This window comes from Myodes glareolus, chromosome 10 (assembly GCF_982192425.1).
Source record: "Myodes glareolus chromosome 10, mMyoGla1.1, whole genome shotgun sequence".
Lineage (NCBI taxonomy): Eukaryota > Metazoa > Chordata > Mammalia > Rodentia > Cricetidae > Myodes > Myodes glareolus.
Window position 1 is genome coordinate 60385244 of NC_142035.1, and position 23480 is coordinate 60408723.

The window sequence follows — 23480 nt, forward strand, 5'->3', positions numbered from 1 at the left end:
GTTCCCTTGGAGGGAGGGGGCTGCTGCGAGCCAGCTGCAGCTGTGGGAAACCACACACCGCAGCCTGCAGGTGCAGGGGGCCTGGGGGAAGGGGAGACAATTAACTATTTCTTGGGAGCAAGCCTTTTCCATTCCCTCCTCTCCCAAACTGTGTGCCCAGCCCCCGCGCCCCGCCCCACCCCTGATACTAGGGAGCATGCGCAACAGGAGTGTGGCACAGGTAGCCAGTAGTAGCGTCAAGCCCCAGCGGTGCAAGAGTCAAGCCTCTGCCTCAGATGCAGGACAACTTCAGAGCTACCGAGAAACCTTGTCACCATGTCCCTTCGTGTCTGGTTACTTTCTTACCATGCAGGGAGGGAAAAGGAAGCCTCGTTTTCAGGGTGTGCCTCTCACCGCCACCTTTGGGTTGCCCACTGAGGACTTTCAAGGGTCCCGCAAGGGCCCGTGGGCCAAGTCTTCTAGGACAGCAAGTGGCTGAGCAGGCTGCTCCTACTCAGCCTGGGCCTCTACAATGCTATCAGTGTACACCAGCGACTCTACGCTCGCCAGGACTTCGAGACTGCTCTGGGACTGTCATGGGCTGGAAGCCACGCGAGGGAGAGCTTTCTCTCACAGCTTCCAGACAGCTCTTTCAGCTGTACCTGTCCCCAGAGGCTGACTCGTTGCTTAACGCTGCCAGCTGCCTGCTCCGTTCACGCGGGTCAGATTCCTGCTCCTGTCAATCCTCCTGCTTGTTGGAGCATCTGCCAAGAGCAGTCTTTACAAAATGGGCGGGAGGCTTAGTGTCCTGCCGGAGAAGGCTCGCCTTGACCTTGTCTTAGTCCTATCCCGACTCTCAAGTTCGTTTTTATTGTTCCCAACAGAAACATAACCCAATCACTACTGTCCACCCCCTCCCATCCCTGCCACAAGAGGGTTTCTTCGTGTAGCCTTGGCTGTCCTAAAACTGCTGTGTAGACCAGGCTGGCCTCCAACTCACAGAGATCCACCTGTCTCTGCTTCCCAAGTGTTGGGAATAAAGGTGTGCCCTACCACCGCCCAGCCACTACTATTTTATTCTGCCTAAATATGAGAAAGGAAGAACAAGGTTTTTTTCTGCTCACGTGGTGGGCCCGTACGACTTGTTGCTCCAAGGATTGGAAAATATACACTTGTCCCAGAGGAACTCACAGACAGTCAGGGCAGATGGCTACATTCTAGTCAGAAAAACCCAGACTCTGAGAGGAAGCCCTGAGTTCTTAAAGGGCAAAGGACGGGGCTGCTGAGAAAGCGGGTAGATGTGTCACACATCAGTGTTGGCTGTTTGGAGTGGGGCCCAAAGGGGTGGAGGGCTTAGCAACAAACTGGGCAATAAAAACGTTTATAGTGGGCGGGAGAGATGGCTTAATGGTTAAGAGCACTTGCAGGTTTTGCAGAGGATTGGGGTTCCATTCCCAATATCCACATCAAATGGCTCACAACTGTCTGCAACTCCAGTTCTAAGGGATCCAATGCCTTCTTCTGGCCTCTGTGGATACCAGGCAGCTTGTGGTGCACAAATACATGAAAACAAAGCATTCATACGCATAAAGTCTTTTAAAAAAACTTTTTAAAAAGTGTGTACGGTAATACGGTTGCTTCATAGTCCCTCTACAGCAGTAAGGCACTGATTCAAAGGGCTTTCAGAATTTAGGACATTGGGGTCATCAGGTAAGACTTCCTTTTGCTTTGGCCATACTGGGAATTGCGCACAGGGCTTCACTCATGCTAAGCAAACTGTCTACTGCGGGGCTGCATCCGCAGGCCACATCTACCCACAAGGCTAGGGGTGCAATGTAATATATCTTTCAAATTATGTTTAATTAATTAGTTATGTGTGTCTCTGTGCACACGTGTGCACACGCACATGCTATGGTACTTATTTAGAAATGGGAAGACACCTTGCAGGAATGGTTCTCTCCTTCCACCATGTGGGTTCCAGGGATTGAATTCAGGTCCTCAGACCTGGCAGCGTGTGCCTTTATCGCCTGAGTCACCTTGCTGACCTCTCCGCTCTGGCTGGCTCTTTTTTCTGTTTTAGTTTAGTTTAGTTTTTGAGACAGGATGTTGCTAAATTTCCCAGACTGGCTTTAAATGTGTGATCCTCCTGCCTCAGATTCTGGAATAGCTGGAATTATAGACTTGTGCCACTGGACCCTGTTACTAGAAGGTTACTAGAAGGGGGCATTTGACCTGAGGATACCATAGAGAGAGCTGGAGGAAGGCAGACTTGAGTCATGGGGACCTTGGCATGGGTGCAGAGACTGGAAAGATGTCTCTTCCTTTGAGGAGACCTGGAACAAAGCATGTGACTGTCAAGAACTTAATTTAGATGAACTTTAGAGACGGATGGTTGAAGAATTTGAGGCCAGGTTCCTCTGGGCACTAAACTGGCTGGTGGCTTTCTGATCTCTTCCTCCTTGTTAGCATAAATTCAGGTAAGAGTGGATTCCCATGATCAATAAAGAGTATACCCATCAACTGGGAAATCCCAGGTATTTTGAAGCTCTATGCCAAAAAAAGGGGGAACAAAGACAAAGAACAGTCTGGATTAGTCAGTTCTTGTACGGAAAAGGGATCCTGGGAACAGAAATGTAGATGGGGTGGATTTATTTATTTTCAGAGTGAGATTGGATATTTATTTAGTGGGTTATGGAGGGGAAAGGGAAAAGGAGGAAGAGCAGAGAGAGAAGCAGAGCGAGAGAGAAAGAGAGAGAAACAGAAGGGGGAAAGGGAGAAGTGGGGAGAAGGGAGAGACAGAAGCTGCCTCTTTGAGAGGGAGACGGAAGAAGAATTGGGGTGGATTTGTAAGGTCAGAATTGATGGTATTGAGGCTCAGTAAAGTTTGACAGTGTGACATTAGATGAACTAAGGAGACTAAAGCTGAAGCCCTGAGGTGTCTCTGACCTCCCCAGCACACCCTGTGTCTACTCTCAAGCCTCTCTCCCCTAAACATTAGAAACGTTTCTCTGACGTCACCAAAGACCAGACTCACCAAGGAAGAATACAGTATTCTTCAGTCTTTTAACTGAAACATCTAAAGACCAAGAATGTGACCAAAAGGTTAGAACTGTCACCCTCAATCTGTATCCAACTACATTCTTAACCTCCAGGGAGGGCAGTAAGGGTGTTCTAGATTGACCCGTGGCCAATGGTCATCAGTCATGCCCAACTGAAAGCTATGGGCCTGGAAACTGGCAGGAGCTTCTGTTGGTGAGCACAGTGATGCTGGTGGGTGAGTGTGCATTCCACAGGGAGGGGCACCTGCTTTGGTCTTCTCCATTTGAGATGCTGACCTGTGTGCCTCTTTTCTTTGGCAGTTCCAGAATCTCATATATAATTTTATTTATTTATTTTTTAAAGATTTATTATGTATACAGTGTTTTGTCTGTCTGTATGCCTGCTGGCCAGAAGAGGGCACCAGATCTCACTACAGATGGCTGTGAGCCACCATGTGGTTGCTGGGAATTGAACTCAGGACCTTTGGAAGAGCAGCCAGTGCTCTTAACCTCTGAGCCATCTCCCCAGCCCCATAATTTTATTTATTTTATACAACCTTTGGCTATGCAGCCTGGGATGGCTTCCAACTCAAGTGATTTCTGCCTCTGCCTCCAAGGGCTGGTGTTGTAGGCATATGTCATCATGTCTGTCCTGAGTAATAAAAATTACTGTCTAGAATGGGCTAAAGAGTAAGTCCCTATCTCAAAACAAAAACATAAAGAAAAGAATTAGGGGAAGTGTGGCTGGAGAGGTGGCTCAGGGTTTAAGATTGCTTACTGTTGCTCTTCCAGAGGACCCAAGTTTGTTTCCCAGCACCTATTCCAGACGGCTGATGACTGCCTATAACTCCAACTCTAGAGTATTCTATATCCTCTGTCTTCCCTAGCAAAAATAATTTTTTAAAAATATTTTTAAAATATTTAAAAATTAGCCCCGGTGGTGGCGATGACATACACCTTTAATCCCAGCACTTGGGAGGCAGAGGTAGAAGGATCTCTGTGAGTTCCAGGCCACCCTTGTCTACAGAGCAAGTTCTGAGACAGCCAGGGTTATACAGAGAAACCGTGTCTCGAATGCCACCCCCCCCCCAAAAAAAAGAAGAAAAGAAAAGAAATGAAAAATTAGGAGCTGGGGACAGACTCAGAGGCACTGCCCTTCCTAACATGTTGAAGACACTGGGCTCCAGATCAGCACTGTAACAAAATAACTAAACAAAGTCCCAAGAACCTTCTTGCTGTAGGAAAAAAAATTATTTTTACTTTCTGTGCATTGGTGTTTTGCCTGCATGTATGTCTGTGTGAGGGTGTCAGATCTTGGATATACAGCCAGCTGTGAGCTGTCGTGTGGATGCTGGGAATTGAACTGAGGTTCTTCAGAAGAGCAGCCAGGGCTCTTATCCATTGCCATCTCTCCAGCCCCCTCTTGTCATATTTTTTAATACAACAGTAATTGTAAGAACAGAACTTTCAGTTAGTTCTAGAAGTTATTAGAATGAATTATTATTTTTTAATTTTTTGACACACTATCAGGTGTCACTGAGTAAATTATCATTTTTTTTTTGGCTTGTTTTTGAGACAGTCTTTTGTTTCCCAAGCTAGTCTCAAAGTGGCTAGGTAGCTGAGGTTGACCTTGAACTCTTGATTGTAGCTGTCTTTCTTTGGACTGCCTGCCCCCTAATAATGACATGAAGACTTATCATTAAGTATGAAAGCTTTGCCTTAGCTTAGGCTTGTTCCCAAGTAACCCTTATAATCTAAATTAACACGTTTATATTAACCTATGTTCTTCCACATGACTCTACCTCTCCTCCGTGCTGACGCCTCCCTTCATCCAAATCGCGCTATGAATGCCCCGCCTCTCAGATTGTTTCCTCAGTACCTATCTTTGCCTGGAAGTCCCACCTCTCCTCTCCTCTCTCCAGCTATTGGCTGTTCAGCTTTTTATTAAACCAATCAGAGGGCGCCATGGTCAGCTGATGTTAGAGAATTGCTGTCATTTGCGTACGAAGATGGGCTGAGGGTGTAACTCAGTTGGAAGAGCCCTGGTCTAATGTTCACAAAGCCCTGAGTTCTATCCCAGCACTGTATAGACCCAGCATAATGAGGCATGTCTATAATCCCAGCATTTAGGAGGTAGAGCAGGAAGACCAGAAGTTCAAGGTTCAGGAGTTCCGTTCTTTCTCAGTCTTTCCTCTCTCCTGTCTACCTCCTTCACCACCTGGAAGCAGCGTGCCCTGAGGAGGGAAGCGGCGGGAAGGGCGTGCCCCGTGGAGGCCCTGCCTTATATACATCACTGTGGACTCTCCTTATAACCAGAAAGGTTATTTTGAGGAGAGAGGCTTGGGACTTGAATGTCTGAGACAAAGGAGTTACAGGCAAAGCCTGTATTGTATTGGGGTGAGGAGGGCTGCTGGCCTGATGAACTGGGTACTCCCAGAAGGTGAAGCCCCTCCTTCTGCCTCTCCTCCTCTCTGTTTGCTGAGAGAGGCAGTGCCTGGGATGGGGAAGGGAGGGTATGGGGCCTTTGACTCTGAAGCTTCCAGCCCCATTGGCCTTAACACTTCTGCTGAGGTCTCCGGTGCTCACCCAGGCCGACTAACACACACCCTCTTGTGTTCACATATGTGCACACATTGTGTGTGGCAGGAGCATGTCAAGCGCCATGCCTGCCTGCCTTTGGGCCACCGCTGAGAATTACCACACATGGACCTGGCCTTGCTCTTCCTCTCTGCTTTTGCTTTCTGCCAACGCTAGATTTGGCAGGATTCAGGCCTTCAGACCAAACGCCCCGTGGAGAACAGCTTGTTCCCTTCTCCCACACCGTCACCCACCCTTCCACCTCCAACACTGCACCCTGCTCTGATGTTGCCTCTAAGAGCCCGGTATTATGACTCACTTTAAAATGGCTCTGGGGTCCACTTGGCTGAAGATACCTGGGTGAGCTGGTGGGAGACTAGAGAGCAGTGTAACTCTGTCCCCTTGCACACTGGAAAGCAAGCAGGCAGTAGATACAAAGTTGATTTTTCTTCCCAGGGAGTGCTGGCACCTAGAAGGGAAATGTAGAGGACCTCAGAAAGACATGGAAGGTGTTTGGGAGCTTGGGGCCTCCTGCTGCATTGCTACCCACAGTATGTATGGCTCTGAGGAGCTATCATGGAATTTGCTTTCAGAAAAATTATGGTCCCTCTGTCACTCCCTGCAGTTCCTATCCCCTCCTAAGTATGTCCTAGGGCTTAGAAGGACAGAATATTTGATTTTAAATCATCATGGGGACTTAAAGAGTAGCGCCAAGTCTTTTTTTTAAAAATTTTATTGTTACTATTATTATTATTATTATTTTGCTGTGACTGCTGAAGGAGTTCAGGGGATGCCACCCTTAAAGACTTCACTTTGGTGACTGGAGAGATGGCTCAGTGGTTAAGAGCACTTGCTGCTCTTCCAGAGGTCTTGAGTTCAATTCCCAGTACCCACACAGACGTTCACAACCATCTGCAACTGTAGTTCCATGGGATCCAATGCCTTCTTCTGACGTGTAGACTGACATGCAGACAAAACACTCATATGTAGCAAACACATAAATAAATACTTTTTTTTTTTTAAAAAAAGATCTCATTTGGTATTCTGATGACTTCAAACTGAAGGACTTGGGAAACGGTTAAGGTTTGGGGATGTGGGGGGGGACTTTCTGTGGGCCATGCTTACCTGCCCCAAGACAGGCACTCTAGAAAAAGCTTGAGAGATAGGAACCTTCTCCTTGAGTCTCTTCCCCAGGCAAGACTTTCACACTTGAGAGGAGACTGGAGGTCCATACAGTGCTCCAGGCTCTGTCGCAGACTGTCACCTGTTCTGAGAGCCCCTTCATCTGTTCTCCAAATCATTTAGTCTTCCCTAAGATGCTCTGGCTACCCTCTGTCCCCACCCTCCTGTAAAGAAGCCACATAGTCTTCTAGATCTTACTTCGCCATTGGTCCCCTCCTCCTTGTCAAACACTGCCCTCCTGTGTGTGACAAATTTGCATACCTTCCTTTCCCCCTCCCCCAATCTCTCCATGCCAATCTAAACTTACTTATCAAATCCTGGGAAGGTAGAGCAGAAATCCTTCCTCGCCCGCACAACATGAAAGTCTTGAAATGGACATTTTAAAGAGACACTCAAGGGAGACATGGCATTGGGAAGACTGGGGTCTGTCCTTCCCAGTTCTGACTGTACCCCCCACTCTTCTCTGACCGGTATGCCCCTCCCCCAGTCCTGTGTGTGACTAAGTACATCAGGCACCTGGAAGCTTCCCAGCTCCTCTACACCAAGAGTTTGGGAGTTTTCAGTAAAACTGTCCGTTGCTCTTTTTGTCTTCCTTCCTTCCTTCCTTCCTTCCTTCCTTCCTTCCTTCCTTCCTTCCTTCCTTCCTTTCTTTCCTTTTTTTGTTGTTTTTTTCAAGGTCTTGCTGTGTAGTCCAGGCTAGGCTGAACTCACAGTATAGCCTAGAATTGCCTCAAACTCACAGTGATCCTCCGGCTTCAGCTTCCCAAGTACTAAAATTATAGGCATGCGCCACCATGACCAGCTATTTCTCCTTTATTATTTGAAATTTATTTTATTATTGTATGTACGTGTGTACTATGAGCATGTGTGGGTATGCATGTGACAGCATCCGTGAGGCGGTCAGAGGGCAGCTTTGTGGGGGTCAGTTCTCCCTTTCACACACCCCCCCCTCCAGCTTGGGCTCTGAGGCTGGAACTCAGGCTTCCAGGCTCATGGGAAGCACCTTTACCTCTTGAGCTTGGATAGCTCTTGAAAGTCTTAGACTAAGAGACCAAAGTCATTCTCTCTCTCTCTCTCTCTCTCTCTCTCTCTCTCTCCTGTTTAATACTATTTTTGAAGACATGGTCTCACGTCGCCCAGTCTGAATTTGGATTCATGACACAGTCACAGTCAAGGTTGACCTTGAATTCTTGATCCTCCTGCCTCTGACCTCCAGGATGCTGGTATTCTAGATGTGCACCACCATGCTTGGTTTCCTTATAATCTTATTTATTTTTGAGACATTATCTCACACTATAACCTAGGCTGCCCTGGTTTTCACTATGTAGCCCAGCTTAGCCTTACACTCCTGGCAGTCTTCCCGCGTCTTCCGAGAGCTGAGATTACAGACGTTGCCAACTCCCCCTACATACTTTGTCTCTGTAAAAGGAAGATATGAAGGATTCAAGTTCTGAATTGAATATCTTACTTAAAAATAAGATTTGTCCATTTGTCTGTCTGTGTGTGGGTAAGCACATGTGAGTATAGGGACCCACAGAGTTCAGAGAGGGCACCAGATTTCCCAGAGTTGGGCTTATAGATGGTTATGAGCCACCTGATGTGGGTGCTGGATAGTGACTTCCAATTGTCTGCAAGAGTAGTAAGCACTCCTGACCCCTAAGTAGTAAGGAGTCCTCACCCCTAAGCCGTTTCTCCAGCCCTCGAGCCTTTTTCTGCTCTATCTGGATCTTAGCTGAAATCAGGTGCTGATTTTCCTCTCTGTTATCACTGCTTCAGCTCCTGTGAGCACCCTAACGTGGCCTTAGAACATTAATTAAAATCGCACATTTTAATACTAGAATTCATCGATTCCAATTTCTTACATTGCAGAGGAAGAAACAGGAGCTAGCCAGGAGATGATTGGTCCCATATCACACGGCTGACTAAGAAGAGAGTGGATCTTAGAACTCAGTGCTTTGATTCCTCCCCGCTGAGCAGCCCCACTGGCTTCAGAGGCCGGGGGCTGGAGCTCAAGGCCTTCTTTAGAGACCGCATTGAGAAGATGAGGTGCTGCCGCTGCCGCAGAGGCAAAGTTCTTGTTCTAAGTTTCACTGTCCCCAGTGTACTGGGTCTGGGGTGGGAGGAGGTCGGGGGAGAGGAAGGCTGCTGAACTGAGCCATGGGCTCTCCTGGGCTCTCAGCCTGGGCTCATGGGGGCTTGTCCAAGCAGCCCCGGGAACAGGTGTGAGCCCTCTGTCCCCAGAGTTTCTTGAAGACAGTTTGTCCTCCCGGGGTGGGGGTGGGAGTGGGGGGACAACAGTCAGCGTAGGCGAGTGAGAGACATTAGTAGGGCCCTGGAGTCTTGTTGCAGCTGCTTCCTGTTGTCAGAGCACTTCCGGATGGAGAGGCTGGTCTCCCTGGCCCTACACACACACACACACACACACACACACACACACACACACCCCTCTCTAAACTGTAACCTGCCTCAGGCACTTCCTATGGATACAGAGGAACCAGCCTTAGGAAGTAAGGACTCACTGAGAAGTTTGGTTCTGGCTTCAAGGCTCACCAGCCCCCTTGGGGGACCGGGTCTCTCTTGAAAAGTGCCCACTCAGTCCTGCCTTTCCCTGTGTGAAAGGTCTCTCTTGTCTTCTCTGCTGTGCCCGATTCTCTTCACTCTGTGCCTTTCTCCTAAGTTTATTCCTCCCCAAGGTTTGCTCACGTACTCTCTCAGCTTACTGGCTTTCCTTGACCATGTAGCAAACCAGTGTGGACCCAGCCTGCCCTGCCTTGTCTTGTGGTTTGACATTTTACCTAGGTTTGTTCTGTCTCTTCCTCAAGACCGACAGACAGGCGACTCTGGGTCCCTAACCACTGCCAATCCTATATAAAGCCAGCTCAGACCTCAGACCTGACCCTGTAACTCAATAAATCCTCAACACAAGTTCTCTCTCTCTCTCTCTCTCTCTCTCTCTCTCTCTCTCTCTCTCTCTCGGTTCCTGCCTGGATTTTAGTAATCTGAGATAGTTTGCCTTGGACACTGGCATGTTGAAAACAGAATGGCACCCACTCTCTTCCGTGGAACACCCTGCGTGGCAGGCACTTTGTCTCCTTAGAGGAAGCTGACCAAGACTTTGCTTCTTTCCAGGTTTGTGGCCCCCATGGCCTTCCAGGCGCCCCTCTGACTCAGCATGAGAGGGCTCTGGGGATGGCCTGAGCTAACCACTCAACCCTTCAAAGGATCCCTGCAGAGTGAGTGCTTGCAAGTGGTCAGTGAGGGAAGGGGAGGGGGCGGCCCCTGCGCGGCTGCCTCTACAAAGTCGCCCATAGAAACCTCGAGCCTCTCTCTCACTTCTGGAAAGTCTTTTCACTCTAGACCTGCAGCAGGGCCTGGATCGTTCTCCCCAGGGGGCCTGAGAAGGGCTGGAGTGGGGGCAGGGAAAGCCGTAACCTGGTACTCTCAGCCCTGCACTCTTCCCCCAATTGTGAAACGGCCTTGGATGAGAGCCAAGCCGGAAGCTGCCTCTAATCTGTGGTCTGGCGCCTGGGGTGTGAGGCCTGAGACAGACACCCCCCTCTCCCGCCCCGCACCGCCCAGTGGTGGCTGAGGCTGACACGTAGGCCCACCTGCCAGGAGACAGCCTGAGTTGTTCTGGGATAATTCAAAGGAGCCTAGGTCTCCATCCTGCCCTGTCCTAGGCAGGTGGGGATGTACAGAGAGTGTGAAGGGCAGTGGCAAGTGAAGGCCTGAACTCAGGACTCCCACTGTCTACTTTTCCTTTCTGACCCTGCTCTGCTTGAGAGTAACTAGAAGGAAGCTGGGCATAGCAGCTCAAATCTTTTAATCCCAACACTCAGGAGGCAGAGGCAGGCGGATCTCTGAGAGCTTAAGGCCAGCCTGGTCTACAGAGTGAGTTCCAGGACAGTCAGAGCTACTTAGTGAGACCATGTCTTGAAAAAAAAACAAAAACAAAAACAAAAACACTCACCGGACCAACCAACTAAACACACACACACACACACACACACACACACACACACACACACACACAATAAAAGTAACAAGAAGGCTAAAGGTTGAACTAGAACTAGAAAGATCTGGAGAGACTTTTGCTTTCCCAGTCAGTGATTCATTGACATAATTATGAGGCTCGGTCAGGTGAGCATTCTGTTGCGTGTCTGTTTCCTCTGCATAAGTCTGCACCTGTTCACCTGCCAGAGCAGTGGAGTGGCTCCCTGGCCAAGCAAGGATGACCGATGACATAGGACATCTGTGCTTTGGGAGTTAGGACACCTGCGAGGTAATCTGTGCAAAAATTCCCACTGTATCTTTTCCTGATTATTAACTTCCAAGCTGGAAAGTTTAAACTTGGGAACCTCAGCATGGTGGTATACACCTTTAATCTTAGCGCTTGGGAAGCAGAGGCAGGTAGATCTCTGTGAGTTCCAAGTCATCTTGGTTTACAGTAGTGAGTTCCAGGCCAGCCTGGTCTACACTAGTGAGTTCTAGGCCAGCGTGTCTACAGTTGTGAGTTTCAGTACAGCTAGAGTTACATAGTCAGATTCTTTCTCAAGAACAAAACAAAAACAAACAAACAAGTTTGGGACTCCTAATCATTATGAATAGAAGGCCGTGTCTCCCACCCACTAAAAATGGAGGGAGGAGGGGGACAGGAGGAGAACATGGCGGGCCTTCTTATTCCAGGTCATTCTGCTGGGCTTGCTCGTGTAACAGCCAGGCATCCCTGCTTGACCTCAGGTTCCTTTTGCACAGCGTGCGGCACACACCCTGCATGAGTGCTGCCCCTGCTTCTGCACAAGACACATGGGGCCAGGGACTGCTTATGGGGTGCAGTCTATAGGGCATAGGGAATCCCAAGTATCTCCCCCAAACTCCAGCATCTGAAGTGCCACCTTAGAATCTTTCCTTCATTCAGCGTTGGCTCAGTTTCCTCCCGAGATGGAAAGCAGAGTGTGGTGGAGCAGTCCCATAATCCCAGGACCCAGAAGGCAGAGGCAGGAGAGTGATGCCTTCTGGGCAAGCTTGTGCGGAGTTCTTGCTTAGCCTCTGGGACTCGATCTCCATGGGAACAACAAAGGAATGAACAGAAGACAGACACACGGACAGACACGCAGGAAGCTGGGATAGGGTGGATTGGGCTCTTGGATGGAGAAACCACAGTGCCCTGGAAGCTCAGTGTTTATCTAAGAGAGCTGTACAGGAAGGCAGGGTTATTGTACTCAGGTGAACAAGGAGGCAGTGTCAATATACACAGATAAACAAGGAGACAAGATTAACATATACAGCTGGACCAAGGTTTAAGTGTAGTCTCTTTAGAGGAGCCATCTTCAGGCCCTAAACATGGTGGTATTGGCGGGCTCAAGCTATGATGGGCATTACTGCATACACTGTCAGCATCTTCACACGGACCAGCAGTGAAGGCTCTGCCCATTTCCCTATGAGCCTCACCCCAGCAGGAGATGGGGAGGCCTTGCCATTTTCCCATGGGTCTGAGGCTGTGGTCCTTGACATGCCCATACCCACATCAGCAATATACTGTCTCTCAGGGTTTCTTCCACTTAGGTTTCCTCTGTTTCCTACCAGCACGAGCTACAAGCTACAAAAACAAAACAAAACCAAACCAAAAAAAACACCACAAAAACAAAACAAGAGAGAGGGAGAGAGAAAGAAAAGAAAAAGGGGGGCGTTTGAGCCTTGTGATGAGCACATTAGGGTGAGATCGCTGACAGGGGCAGCAGTGAGGAGGGAGAGGTGCAGGGTTTCCATAGGGCAGGAAGATGGACTTGGATTGTTTGTGCTCTGGATAGCGGTTGAGTTGGGAAGGGAAGAAGACACTGGCTCCTGGCCTCTCTGGGTCTCGGTTGTGGGATGTTTCTGTACAGGGTCTCGTTTAACTCTCCCCAGTGAGGAAGACCTTCCCATCTTCCATTTGAATTGGAAGGTCTTAGAAACCAAAGTAACTCTCCTGGGCTGGAGAGATGGCATATCACTTGAGAGCCCTGGCTGTTTTTCCAAAGGACCCGGGTTCTATTCCCAGCATCTGCATGGCAGCTCACAACCACCTGCGATTCCAGTTCCAGGAAGGTGATGCTCTCTTCTGGCCTCCAAGAGTGATGTGTATGTTCGTGCGCAGACGCACAGGTAAAACACTCACACACAAGTAGATAAACTTTCTTTCTTTCTTTTTTTTTTTTTTTAAAGTGACTTTCCTTCAGATACATCACTAGAGAGGCTGACTGGGGCCTAGAATGCAAGGGATTGAGGATTCAGGGGACAGGATTTTGCCTGGAGTATAAGGGAGGACAGGGGCTTGGAATGGGGGTCCAGACCCAGAGACAGAACAGCTGAAGGGAGGAGAGTGGGGTACCGGAGCTGGCCAATATCTGCCCCCTCTCCCTTACATCTGTGTGGCCATATCTATGGATATGAATGGTCCAGTCCCCAGTGGGAGTTCCCTTTAGACCGGGCGCATCCATATTGACGTTGTACACTGGGCCCTAAAGGTTCAGTCCTTCTTGCTGTCATTGAACCTATCGGTGCTTTAGTGACAATGGGCATGAAGCATTCAGATCTCAGGGTTGTTAGAGGACTCAAGAAAGCAAAGGTAAGGTGCCTCGAAATGAGCCTGGCACTTCGTAACTCCTCAGTAAAATATGCACAAAGCTGCTCAGCGAAGTTAGTCCGTCCTGGACAGACAGGTCTCTTTTGGATGCCCACACAGTGAGTGTTTGGCACCAGAGGGTGCCTGGTTAGTCCCTGTTCAGTGACTGGACGACTGGTAATCTCCTTGTTCGGCCAGAAAGTTCCAGGCCCCTCCTGAAGCATGCTTTAAAGATAAGGCCCACAATCTAGGATAATGGCTAGCTAAGGCTGTGGTTCTCAACCTGTGGGTCGCGACCCTTTCAGGGGGGTGAACGACCCTTTCTCAGGGATTGCATATCAGATATCCTGAATATTACATATTTACATTACAATGCATAACAGTAGCAAAATTGCAGTTATGAAGTAGGAACGAAAACAATTTTGTGGTCAGGGGTCACCATAATATGAGGAACTGTATTAAAGGGTCGCAGCATTGGGAAGGTTGAGAACTGCTGCTAGGTTCAGGTAAATTATTATCCAAGATCTAGGAGCCCCTGGACGACTAAGACTGCACCTGTCCAATGATGTTATGGCGTCCCCTGCTGGCTATGAGGAATACTGCAGGAGGGCCCCTGAGAGGCTGAGCCAAGGAGCTGATGCCTGCCGCTGGGAAGACACGGGGCCTCCTCAGTTTTATCTAACTAAAGAAGAAAAAAGGCCAGTGCTACTTGGAGGCTAGAGACTTCCAAAGAGGGGTTTTGGGGCGAGAGACCATAGTTCTGACTATATAACTCTGGTTGTCTGGGAAGTCACTAGCTAGATCAAATTGGCTTCCAATTTGCATCTATCTGCCTGCCTCTGCCTCCTCACTGCTAGGATTTGGGGCACATAATACCAGGCCTTCTCAGTTCTGGGAAGTGAAAGAAACTTTAGTAACTAGTGTAAGTCCTTACAGGATGGTGAAATTATCCTTGCAGCTGGAACACAACCCTTTGGGGTAGGTACTACGATCCGAATAAGGTCCAGGACTCACACAAAAGTGAGGGACCAGGATGACTCCAGACCCTATGATTCAAGTTGAAGCTGTTCTCACTGTCTCTATAGGGTACTATAGTTAGCATTACAATCTATCACTTCATGTAGCTGCCGAAGGAGAAAGAAGCCAGAACAGAACCTTACCCGGTAAGCCACAGCCTCATGGTGATATACAGATTAATAGAAATGGGTTAATTTAAGATATAAGAGTTAGCCAGGAACATGCTTAAACTAGTAGGCCAAATAGTGCTGTAATTAGTGTAGTTTCTGTGTGATCGTTCAGGTCTGGGTGGCCAGGAAACAAAAGAGCAGTCTCCTACAAAAACATGGCCCAGAGTATGTGCTGACATGTCAGTGTGGTAATTCCTTGTAGGAACAACACACAGGCTTCCAAAACACATTTTCTCCCCCCTCTCGCTTTCCCCGGGGTGCCTTTACCGCAGATCATCGATAATCTCATCCCACTGTCTCAGCAGGGATCTAGGTCTTAGGACCTCACTCTGCCACCCTGAAACCAGCCCTGAGTCACTTCCTACTTTCTGTCAGTCTCTCTTCATCTTCTGCTCACTCTAAATTCAGCTCACTGAGCCCGGGGTGAGGAAGCTCTGAACTCAAGGCCTGCTCGGACTGAAGCTAAAAATGGTCCATGCAGCCCAGAAAACACTCTCTGTAAGGGACAGAGCACCTGGTGAGGCACACATCACTGTACTTCTAGGCAGCATCTGCTTCTGAGGATGCATCCATCTTGACAAGGAGGGAATGGGAGCAGACACCTCTGGTCTGTGGGACTGGAGTCATAACTTGGCATGATCGGAGAGAGCACTCACTTCTCTCCAGCGAGGCAGGCACTTTCATGCTTTATGACCCCCCACCTTGTAGATGAGGAAATTAAGGTGCAGGGAGATTTAGGTAATGGTAAAGTAACAAAAGTAGAAGAGAAATCCAAAGCAGAAAATAATCCTCACCCCCCTATACACACACAAATGAGAGAGAGAGAGAATCTGAGGGGGCTGGGAATGATTCCCAGCATTGCATAAAACTGGGCATGTATTCAAGAGGCAAAAGCTGGAGGGTTGGAAGTTCAAGACCATCCTCCACACTTAGGGAGTTCTAGGTCTGCTTGAGCTACACGACAGCCTGTCTCTATTCCTGCTTCCCTCAGAAAAACACGCAAGCAAGTAGATGAACATGGTCGAGACAAAAGAATGCAAAGGTCAAAGCAGATCCTGTGCTCAGACCGACTGCAAGTCTTAATCATCTCTTTGGTGGCTTCCTGTGTGGACATTATTGGCTAGCAGTTTAGGACAGCTTCATGCCCTGCTGCACCGTGCGATGGTCACACCACATTTGGCCGAGTGGGACAGGCGTCCTGCTCTATTAGGGCAACGTGATGTAGGAAAGAGAATGGTTGCTGGTGACGGCAGGCTGGGCACCTGCTGGCAAGGAGTCCTTTGGCAGCTTCTGAGCACCACGTGGTACCTTTAATGTTGTCCTACTTTTTAGAGAGGAACTTGTACTATAAGGGGGGAAAAGAGTAACTGGTTTCCCTAGTTCTTTTATATACAGTTTGGAAAATGTAATAAAAAAATCCAAAGCAAAACAAGGATAGTGTATTTTTTCAAAAGGAAAGGCTGCCTTGTTTGGACAGCTACCCTCAGGGCTAGCTGATCCTAGCCTGTTGTTTCATTAGGTCAAAGAGGACCAGGGAAGTCCAGATGTCTCTTGTGCCTGGACAGACAAACTATTGAGTGGAGGGACAACTCTGACAACCCTCCTGTGCAAATTTAAGTTTGTTTTCTCTTGCAAACTCAGTTCTGAATTCCTGGTTTATAAATGTGTCCCCTCTTTATATTTTCCTTTGAGTTGTCATACCTACCCAGTTCACTTATTAATAATAATTTTAACAAAAATAAGATCACCATTTCATTTTCTTAAAAAATGCATCTTAGCAAGTTCCTATAATTTGTCTCCAGCAACTTACACAGGAGAGGTAGGCATGAAATACAAATTTTGCCAAGTAGGAAGTAGTCGCTTGCTGGGGGAATAATCCTTCTGTACATTGTGAAGAAGTGTTGCTCTCATTGTTAATAAAATAGCTAGGCAGGATTTTTGGGGCAGAGAGAATGCTGGGAAGAAGAAGGGCGGGGTTTGGGGAATTGTGAGCCAGAAGCGGAAGAAGCAACATGGCAAGTTCATAGATGATGTAAACGAGCCCGGGGCAACACATAGATTAGTAGAAATGGGCAAATTTAAGTTGAAAGAGCTAGTTAGTGCAAACCTAAGCTACCAATTGAGCATTTAAGATGAATATTAAGTCTCTGTATGGTTATTTGGAGAGCAGCTGGCAGGACAGAAAAGCCCCCCTACAGTCACTACTTTTTCTGTTTTGTTTTGAACCAGGGTTTTGCTATGTAGCCCAGTCTGGCTTTAAACCTGTGATCCACTGAGTCTCCCAGGTGCTGGGATTACAGGTTATGTGTCATCATGCCTGGCTCATGACCAGGCTTTAACATTTTCTTAAGAAGAGATTTATTTTTATTTATGTGTGTGAATGTTTTGTTTGCAGGTCTGCCAGTATCATATGCGTACTATGTAAAGATGTGCTGCTGTTTTAGCAAATTCAAGGAAACCAGGACCTTAGTGTGTCTCTGAACGACTGTACCCCTAGACCCTATAAGTACCTGGTATAGGTTAACAAGCACTCACCAAAAGCCTGTTGCAAGATTGAAATCTTGCCCTTTCAAAGGTCCAGGGTTCAAGTTGGCTTTCAATAGAGCAGGGCCTAGAACCCTGGCCTCCTAAGTAAATCTGGAGGGAGAATTGGCCTGGACTTTAGTTACTTTCGTTAGACCTGGGGGTTGGACTTCAGGGTCACCCAGCCTACTTAGAGAGATTGGGATGCGGATGTGGCTCAATGGTAGAGTATTTATTTACCTAGCGCACACAAGGCCTGGAGTTCTAGGACCACATAAACAAACATCTATTATTGAGAAAGGCAATGGAAACAGCAATGGTGTGGTGGAAATAGGAATGACCTCCATAGGCTCATATATTTGAACGTTTAGTCACCAGGGAGTGGCACTGTTTGGAAGGATTAGAAGGATTAAGAGGTGTGGCCTATGTTGGAGGAAGCGTGTCGCTGGGGGTGGGCTTTGAGGTTTCAAAAGCTCATGCCAGGCTCAGAGTCTCTCTGCCTAAGCATCAGGATGTAGAACTCTCAGCTACGTCTCCACTACCATGTCTGCTGCATGCAGCCAGGGTCCCTACCGTGCTGATAATGGACTAGCCTCTGAAACTGGAAGCAGGCTCCCAGTTACACGCTCTCTTTTGTAAGAGTTGCCTTGGTCATGGTGTCTCTTCACAGCAACAGAACACTAACCAAGGCAAATGATTAAAACTTAGATAGCACTTCTGTGTACCAGATAGTACTCCATATTTCAATATAAACTCATTTGCTCTTCACAGTCATATCGTGACAGGGGTACTGTTATCCTCACTTTAAAAATAAGGAAACCGAGCCGGGTGGTGTGGCGCACGCCTTTAATCCCAGCACTCAGGAGGCAGAGGCAGGCGGATCTCTGTGAGTTCGAGGCCAGCCTGATCTACAAGAGCTAGCTCCAGATAGGCTCCAAAGCCACAGACAAACCCTGTCTCGAAAAACAAAAACAAAAGCAAAACAAAAAACAAAAAACAAAAAACAAAGTTTCTCTCAAATCTTTCTTTTGCTCTCATTCCCTCCCAGCCTGGAGTGAAGCATGGTATGACAGTCCAAGGGCCCAAAGTGTCATGCCTCATCCTGGACAGGCTGAAGGTGTAGGGGTGTGTGTGAGTGAGTGAGAGAGAGAGAGGGAGGGAGGGAGAGAGGGAGGGGGTGTGTGTGTGGGGGGGTGGCGCGTGCGCAGGAGCGAGGCAGGGATTGGCGGAAGAAGTGCAACTAAGAGCGGAAGCCCCGCCCATCACAGAGGAGACTTCCGGCTGTAAGCTCTAGATCCGGCTTCTGCTGACGGAGTCGGAACCTGCGGACACGGGGATGGTGTTGCTCGAGAGCGAGCAGGTACCGGTTGCCCCGGAGGGCCTGGGACTCGAACAAGTGGGGTCAGCTCGGCTTCTCCCTTTGCGGGCGGGCGGGCCAGGGCGGTGACGCGACGGGGCGAGGACCGGAGGCTGCCTAACTGGGAGTGTTGTGTTGCAGTTCCTGACGGAGCTGACCAGGCTCTTCCAGAAGTGCCGATCGTCGGGCAGCGTGTACATCACCCTGAAGAAGTGTAAGCAGCCTCCGGGGCCGGAGCCGCGCGGGACAGCGGCTGGGAGGGGGCAGCCCGGAGGCCGTCTGCTGTCGGGGAGCCCCGACTCCAGGGCTCAGGGTCGCGGCGGCGCTGACAAGTGTGGCTGGTAGGGCTCTCGGCACCCACTCAGCGTGACAGACGCCCACGTCTGCCAGGCAGCCCAGTTAGCCCAGTTAGTGGGCTGCCAGGCAGCCCAGTTAGCTTCGTTAGTGAGATCGCATATGCCTTGGGGTCACAGTCCCAAGTTGTTGCCCCCACGTTTGACCATATCCGAACCACTTAGTGATGGTGGATTGGGTCTCCTCTGTAACCCCTTCTCTGCGATCTCCTCCTTGGACCCAGCAGCAATGCCTGTGGCGGTGTTCACCAGGATGTATTGTTACTGTTTTCCGCAGATGATGGCCGCACCAAACCCACTCCGCGGAAGAGTTCTGTGGAGGGCCTCGAGCCCGCAGAAAACAAGTGTCTGTTGAGAGCCACGGATGGGAAAAGGAAGATCAGCACTGTGGTGAGCTGGGGTCTTTTTTGCCTTTTTTTTTTTTTTTTTAAAGTCTGTCTGTGAACTCAATTTCCTAAATAGCTGAGGTACTGGTGCGTCCCATGCCACGCCAGCTCGTAAGCTGAATTTTGAAATAATTGTAGGAGCTTGCTGTGTAGTTCAGGCTGACTTTGAACCTGTGGTCTCGGAGGATCACAGTAGGCCCTTCAGCCTGTCCTGGGGTCACAGGGCTGTGTTATTAGCGGGGACAGATACAGGACGATTTTTGTGGGACTAGAGATTGAATCCAGGCCAGGGTCCTCATCATGCTAAGTCATCACCCTGTTGTCATCACCACTACTTGCCCCCTGAACTGTATCTTAAAACTCTATTAACCGAGGGGGGGGACGTGTCTGAATTAATCCCCCTCGCTTTCATTCTTGGCCAGTCACTTCCAGGCTGTTTTGGGATCAGGACCCACTTTTGTTTTGTTTGGTGGAGGGGGTTGTTTGTTTCAGATGAGGTCTCATGTAATTCAGGTTCATTATGTAGCCTAGCATGGCCCTGAACCGTTGACTCCGTTGCCCATCTCCAAAGTAGTGGGATCAAAGGTGTGAACCAACTTCCCGGTTATTTTGTAGAACAGATTATCAACAATAAAGTTTTAAAACAGAAAGTAGAGGCCAAATGCTTGTTCTGCTAAAGTTTATCTGGAAATAAAATGAGTCCATGGGTCCATCCTTTCAGCTGTTACAAAGACCAGTTTCTGTGCTGGGCCTTCAGTAAACGATTTCTGGGTATTAGATGATTTTGGCTTTTCAAGACAGGGTTTCTCGGTGTAACAACCCTGGCTATCATGGAACTCAGTTTGTAGACTAGGCTGACCTCCAACTCACAGTGATCCACCTGCCTCTGCCTCCGGAGTACTGGGATTAAAGTCCTGCCCACCACTGCCCTGCTAGATGATTATTTTTAAGCAGATTTTCCCTTGGTTTTGTGGTTCACTTAGCAAACCTGTAACTGCAGGGTGGGCTTGGCACTTGAAATTATAGCCAAGAATTGTGGTCTTCTTATGAAAGCTTGAATATGGCAAAACAAACATCTCCTGATTCAAAATGATGGACCGACTGCTGTCACATTAGCCCATGAAACCCATGGAACTGCAGACAATGACTGGTGTATGCCTTCCTCTACGAGTTATCTTGAGGAGACTTTTAAAGCAGAGCAAGTTCATGTAGCTGTTATGGTCGGCTGTCACAGAGAGGAAACTGAGGACTCTTCCTAGGCATTATTATTATTATTTTTTTTTTTGTGGCAGCTTGAACTGTACCTATATTAGTTTGAAATAATGGAAAACAAAATGGTTTTTTGTTATTGTTGTTGTTGTATTTTGTTTTTTCTTCTTGAGACAGGTTCTTGCTTCTCTAGCCCAGACTGGCCTGGAACTCATTTTCCTCCAGCCCAGGCCTCCTGAGTGCTGGGACTCAGGTCAGTGCCACCATGCTTAGTCGAGGAGTGGGATTGATGTATTTTGCATAAAAACGTTAATACCAAGAAGTCCTTTGATGTCTCTCTGAGTCCAAGAGTCTCTCTGAAGAAACTCAGGGGCGTCTGTATAAGTGATTTTTTTCCGCACTTTAAATTTAAAGGCTGTCTTGCCATCTCTACATCACAATTGCAGGGATTACCAGAGTGGGCTTGCCTGAGGGATTTTTAAGATGAATAGGTTTGGTGTGATTCTCATGTGTAAGAAGGCACAGAGCTCCTTTGTGTGTTGGCAGAGTCTCTGTGCAGTCCTGCAGCTTGCTCTGCAGACCACGCTGATCTGCCGCCAAAGTGCTGAAGCAAAAGGCATGTGTGTCACTGTCTTGCCTAGGTGTTGTCTTGATGAAGCATTTTGAGATCCTCTCTGGGTAAAATAGGTGGTGTCTATGTCTGTAAAATGAGGTGATCTTTTTCCTTTCCAGGTGAGTTCCAAAGAAGTGAATAAGTTCCAGATGGTAAGCTCCATCTCCTTGTGTTCTCCATTCCTCCCCTAGACGAATGGGTACTGGTCGGGGGGAGACTGTTACTGCCTGTCTATGGTGTTTGATTTTATGAATATTGTCCAATGGTGGCTTTTTTCCTTTGAGTTTTTAAGGCTAGTTTTGCTTAAACTTTGATATACTCTATAATATTGTTGAATAGAAGTTGCCTAGTGTTCTTTTTTGCTTAAAAAGTGTGCAAAGCCTGCAGCTTCCCGTGGAGGAGTGTCTCAGGAGCTGCTGAGAGGATGAAGGCTTTCTGTGGCTCACCAGTTCCCAGTGTGGTGTCCCGTGGTGTCCCAGTGGCTTTCTGATGCCAGCTGCTCTTAAGTCCATTGTGGAAGAGTCAGTTGTTCCCCCAGTTCGTACCTTTTCTTGCTAAGGCCCTGTTCTGGCTTCCAGGCCTATTCAAACCTGCTGAGAGCTAACATGGATGGGCTGAAGAAGAGGGACAAGAAGAGCAAGAGTAAGAAGACCAAGCCAGCACAGTGACAGGCGTGGCCGTTACCAGCCAGCTGAAGTGCAGTTTCCTGTTGGCTGCTTTTGGCACCCTCCGTCTGTAACTGTTTTCATACAAGCATCGTTTAAGAGAAGGGTTGGGCGATCATAGGGTAGCTGTGCTAAGAAGCCAGTTGGTTTTTGATCTCCGTCGTATGGCTGGGTATTCTTAGATTCCAGCCTTCAGGTGTCATCTTTGAGACCTGTGCATCGTCAAGTCCATCCGTGCTGTTTCTTTGCCCACCCTGTTTGTGACAGTAACTACTAACTCTAGAATGACACAGTTACTCAATGGTTTTTGCCTTGTCTTTGAGAATACTGTAATAGGGATCTGACAGTTTTATTAAAAGTCTTGTTATCCTATGGGTGGGTTTATTTACTTGGTTGTATAATTTTAAAAAGTTAATTACATTTATTTTTATGTTTGTGCACACACTTGCTCTGTGGCACAGCATCAGCTTGTGTGATTGGTTCTCTCCTACGACATGTATCCTGGTATTGAACTCGGCAGCAAGTATCCTTACTGCTGAGCCCTCTCCCTGGACCTTGTTGTCTAATCTTGTAATTCCTTCAGCAAGTCTGAGTTCTTATAGCCAAACAGGAGTTCACTTAATGACAACAGAATAAATATTATGTTATAGAATAAAGATTCTGCCTGGTGTGGTAGTACAAGCCTGTAATCTCAATGGTATGGAGGCAGGCCGAGTTTGCGTTTGAGGCTAGCCTGGACTGCATACTGAGACCCTGTTCTGCACTCCTACCTCCAATTAAAGAGGCAAAACAGATCACAAGGGATGGCTTTTGATCTCTATGCCTATTTTATCCACTTGGAAAATGTGAGGACATTTTCATGTGCTTATAGTGCAGGATCAAGGGAAGAAAAAGGTGGTTCTCAGCTCCATATACCTCTGGTGCTGGCAGAGCAGCAACTGGAAAACTGCAGATGTGTATGAAAGCATTTATTATATCCAAAACGATAAATTTATAACATACATGAAAAACCCACAAAGTTCAACTTTGTAGGACAGCTTATTAGAATTTCAAGTTGAAATGAATTGAATGTACAACATTCCATTATTCCAGTGTAAGCCCCTGTCCATTTGAACAATGTAGCAACAGTTCTTCAGCGTCAAAATAGGATTCTGTAGTAGTCATCTCTGTAGCTGTACAGGAACAACACCGACACCCTGCAAAGGAAGGGACAGGCAGGCTGAGGGCAGACTTGACCCAGTGGGGTAAAGCACTAGCTGAATGTGATGGGAGACTGATCGCTAGAAGAGTGCACAAGCTTTCCTGGAGCCGCAGCTAACAAAGGTTTGATGTAGGAGACAGCCACTCACTACCAGCTTCCTCGACACCCTTAAGTTACATGGTAACATAAATGATTGGCATTTTTTAAAAAATTATTTATTATGTATACAATATTCTGTCTGCGTGTATGCCTGCAGGCCAGAAGAGGGCACCAGACCCCATTACAAATGGTTGTGAGCCACCATGTGGTTGCTGGGAATTGTACTCAGGACCTTTGGAAGAGCAGGCAATGCTCTTAACCTCTGAGCCATCTCTCCCGCGCAATGACTGGCATTTTGACATACACAGCACGTATGTATGTATGTCTTTCTTTTTGCTTTTTTGTGTCAGAGTCTCATATACCCCAGACTGACTTCAAACTTGCCTTAAGGCTAAAGATGTCCTTGGATTTCTGATCTGTGTTTACTTCCCAAGTGTTAGGATTATAAGTGTGTGCCACCATCCCTGGCTTATTTCTTTAATTAAACATCTTCTGGGGCATGGGAGA

The 23480-nt window shown here is 48.0% G+C and overlaps 2 protein-coding genes across 2 annotated transcripts in view; one reads left to right on the forward strand and one right to left on the reverse strand.

Annotated features, from left to right (window-relative positions):
- The first annotated feature begins 18308 nt into the window (after positions 1–18308).
- Positions 18309–22329, forward strand: Srp14 (signal recognition particle 14). Its single transcript, XM_048459984.3, has 5 exons — positions 18309–18450; positions 18589–18661; positions 19078–19190; positions 21128–21160; positions 21587–22329. The coding sequence occupies exons 1-5, from the start codon at positions 18427–18429 to the stop codon at positions 21674–21676; spliced, it is 333 nt and encodes a 110-aa protein (XP_048315941.1). The 5' UTR covers positions 18309–18426; the 3' UTR covers positions 21677–22329.
- A 297-nt stretch (positions 22330–22626) lies between these two features.
- Eif2ak4 (eukaryotic translation initiation factor 2 alpha kinase 4) overlaps positions 22627–23480 on the reverse strand; it is a 94929-nt gene continuing 94075 nt past the window's right edge. Inside the window, 1 exon segment of the mRNA XM_048459982.3 lies at positions 22627–22869. Coding sequence (XP_048315939.3) covers positions 22812–22869 — 58 coding nt within the window. The 3' untranslated portion in view covers positions 22627–22811.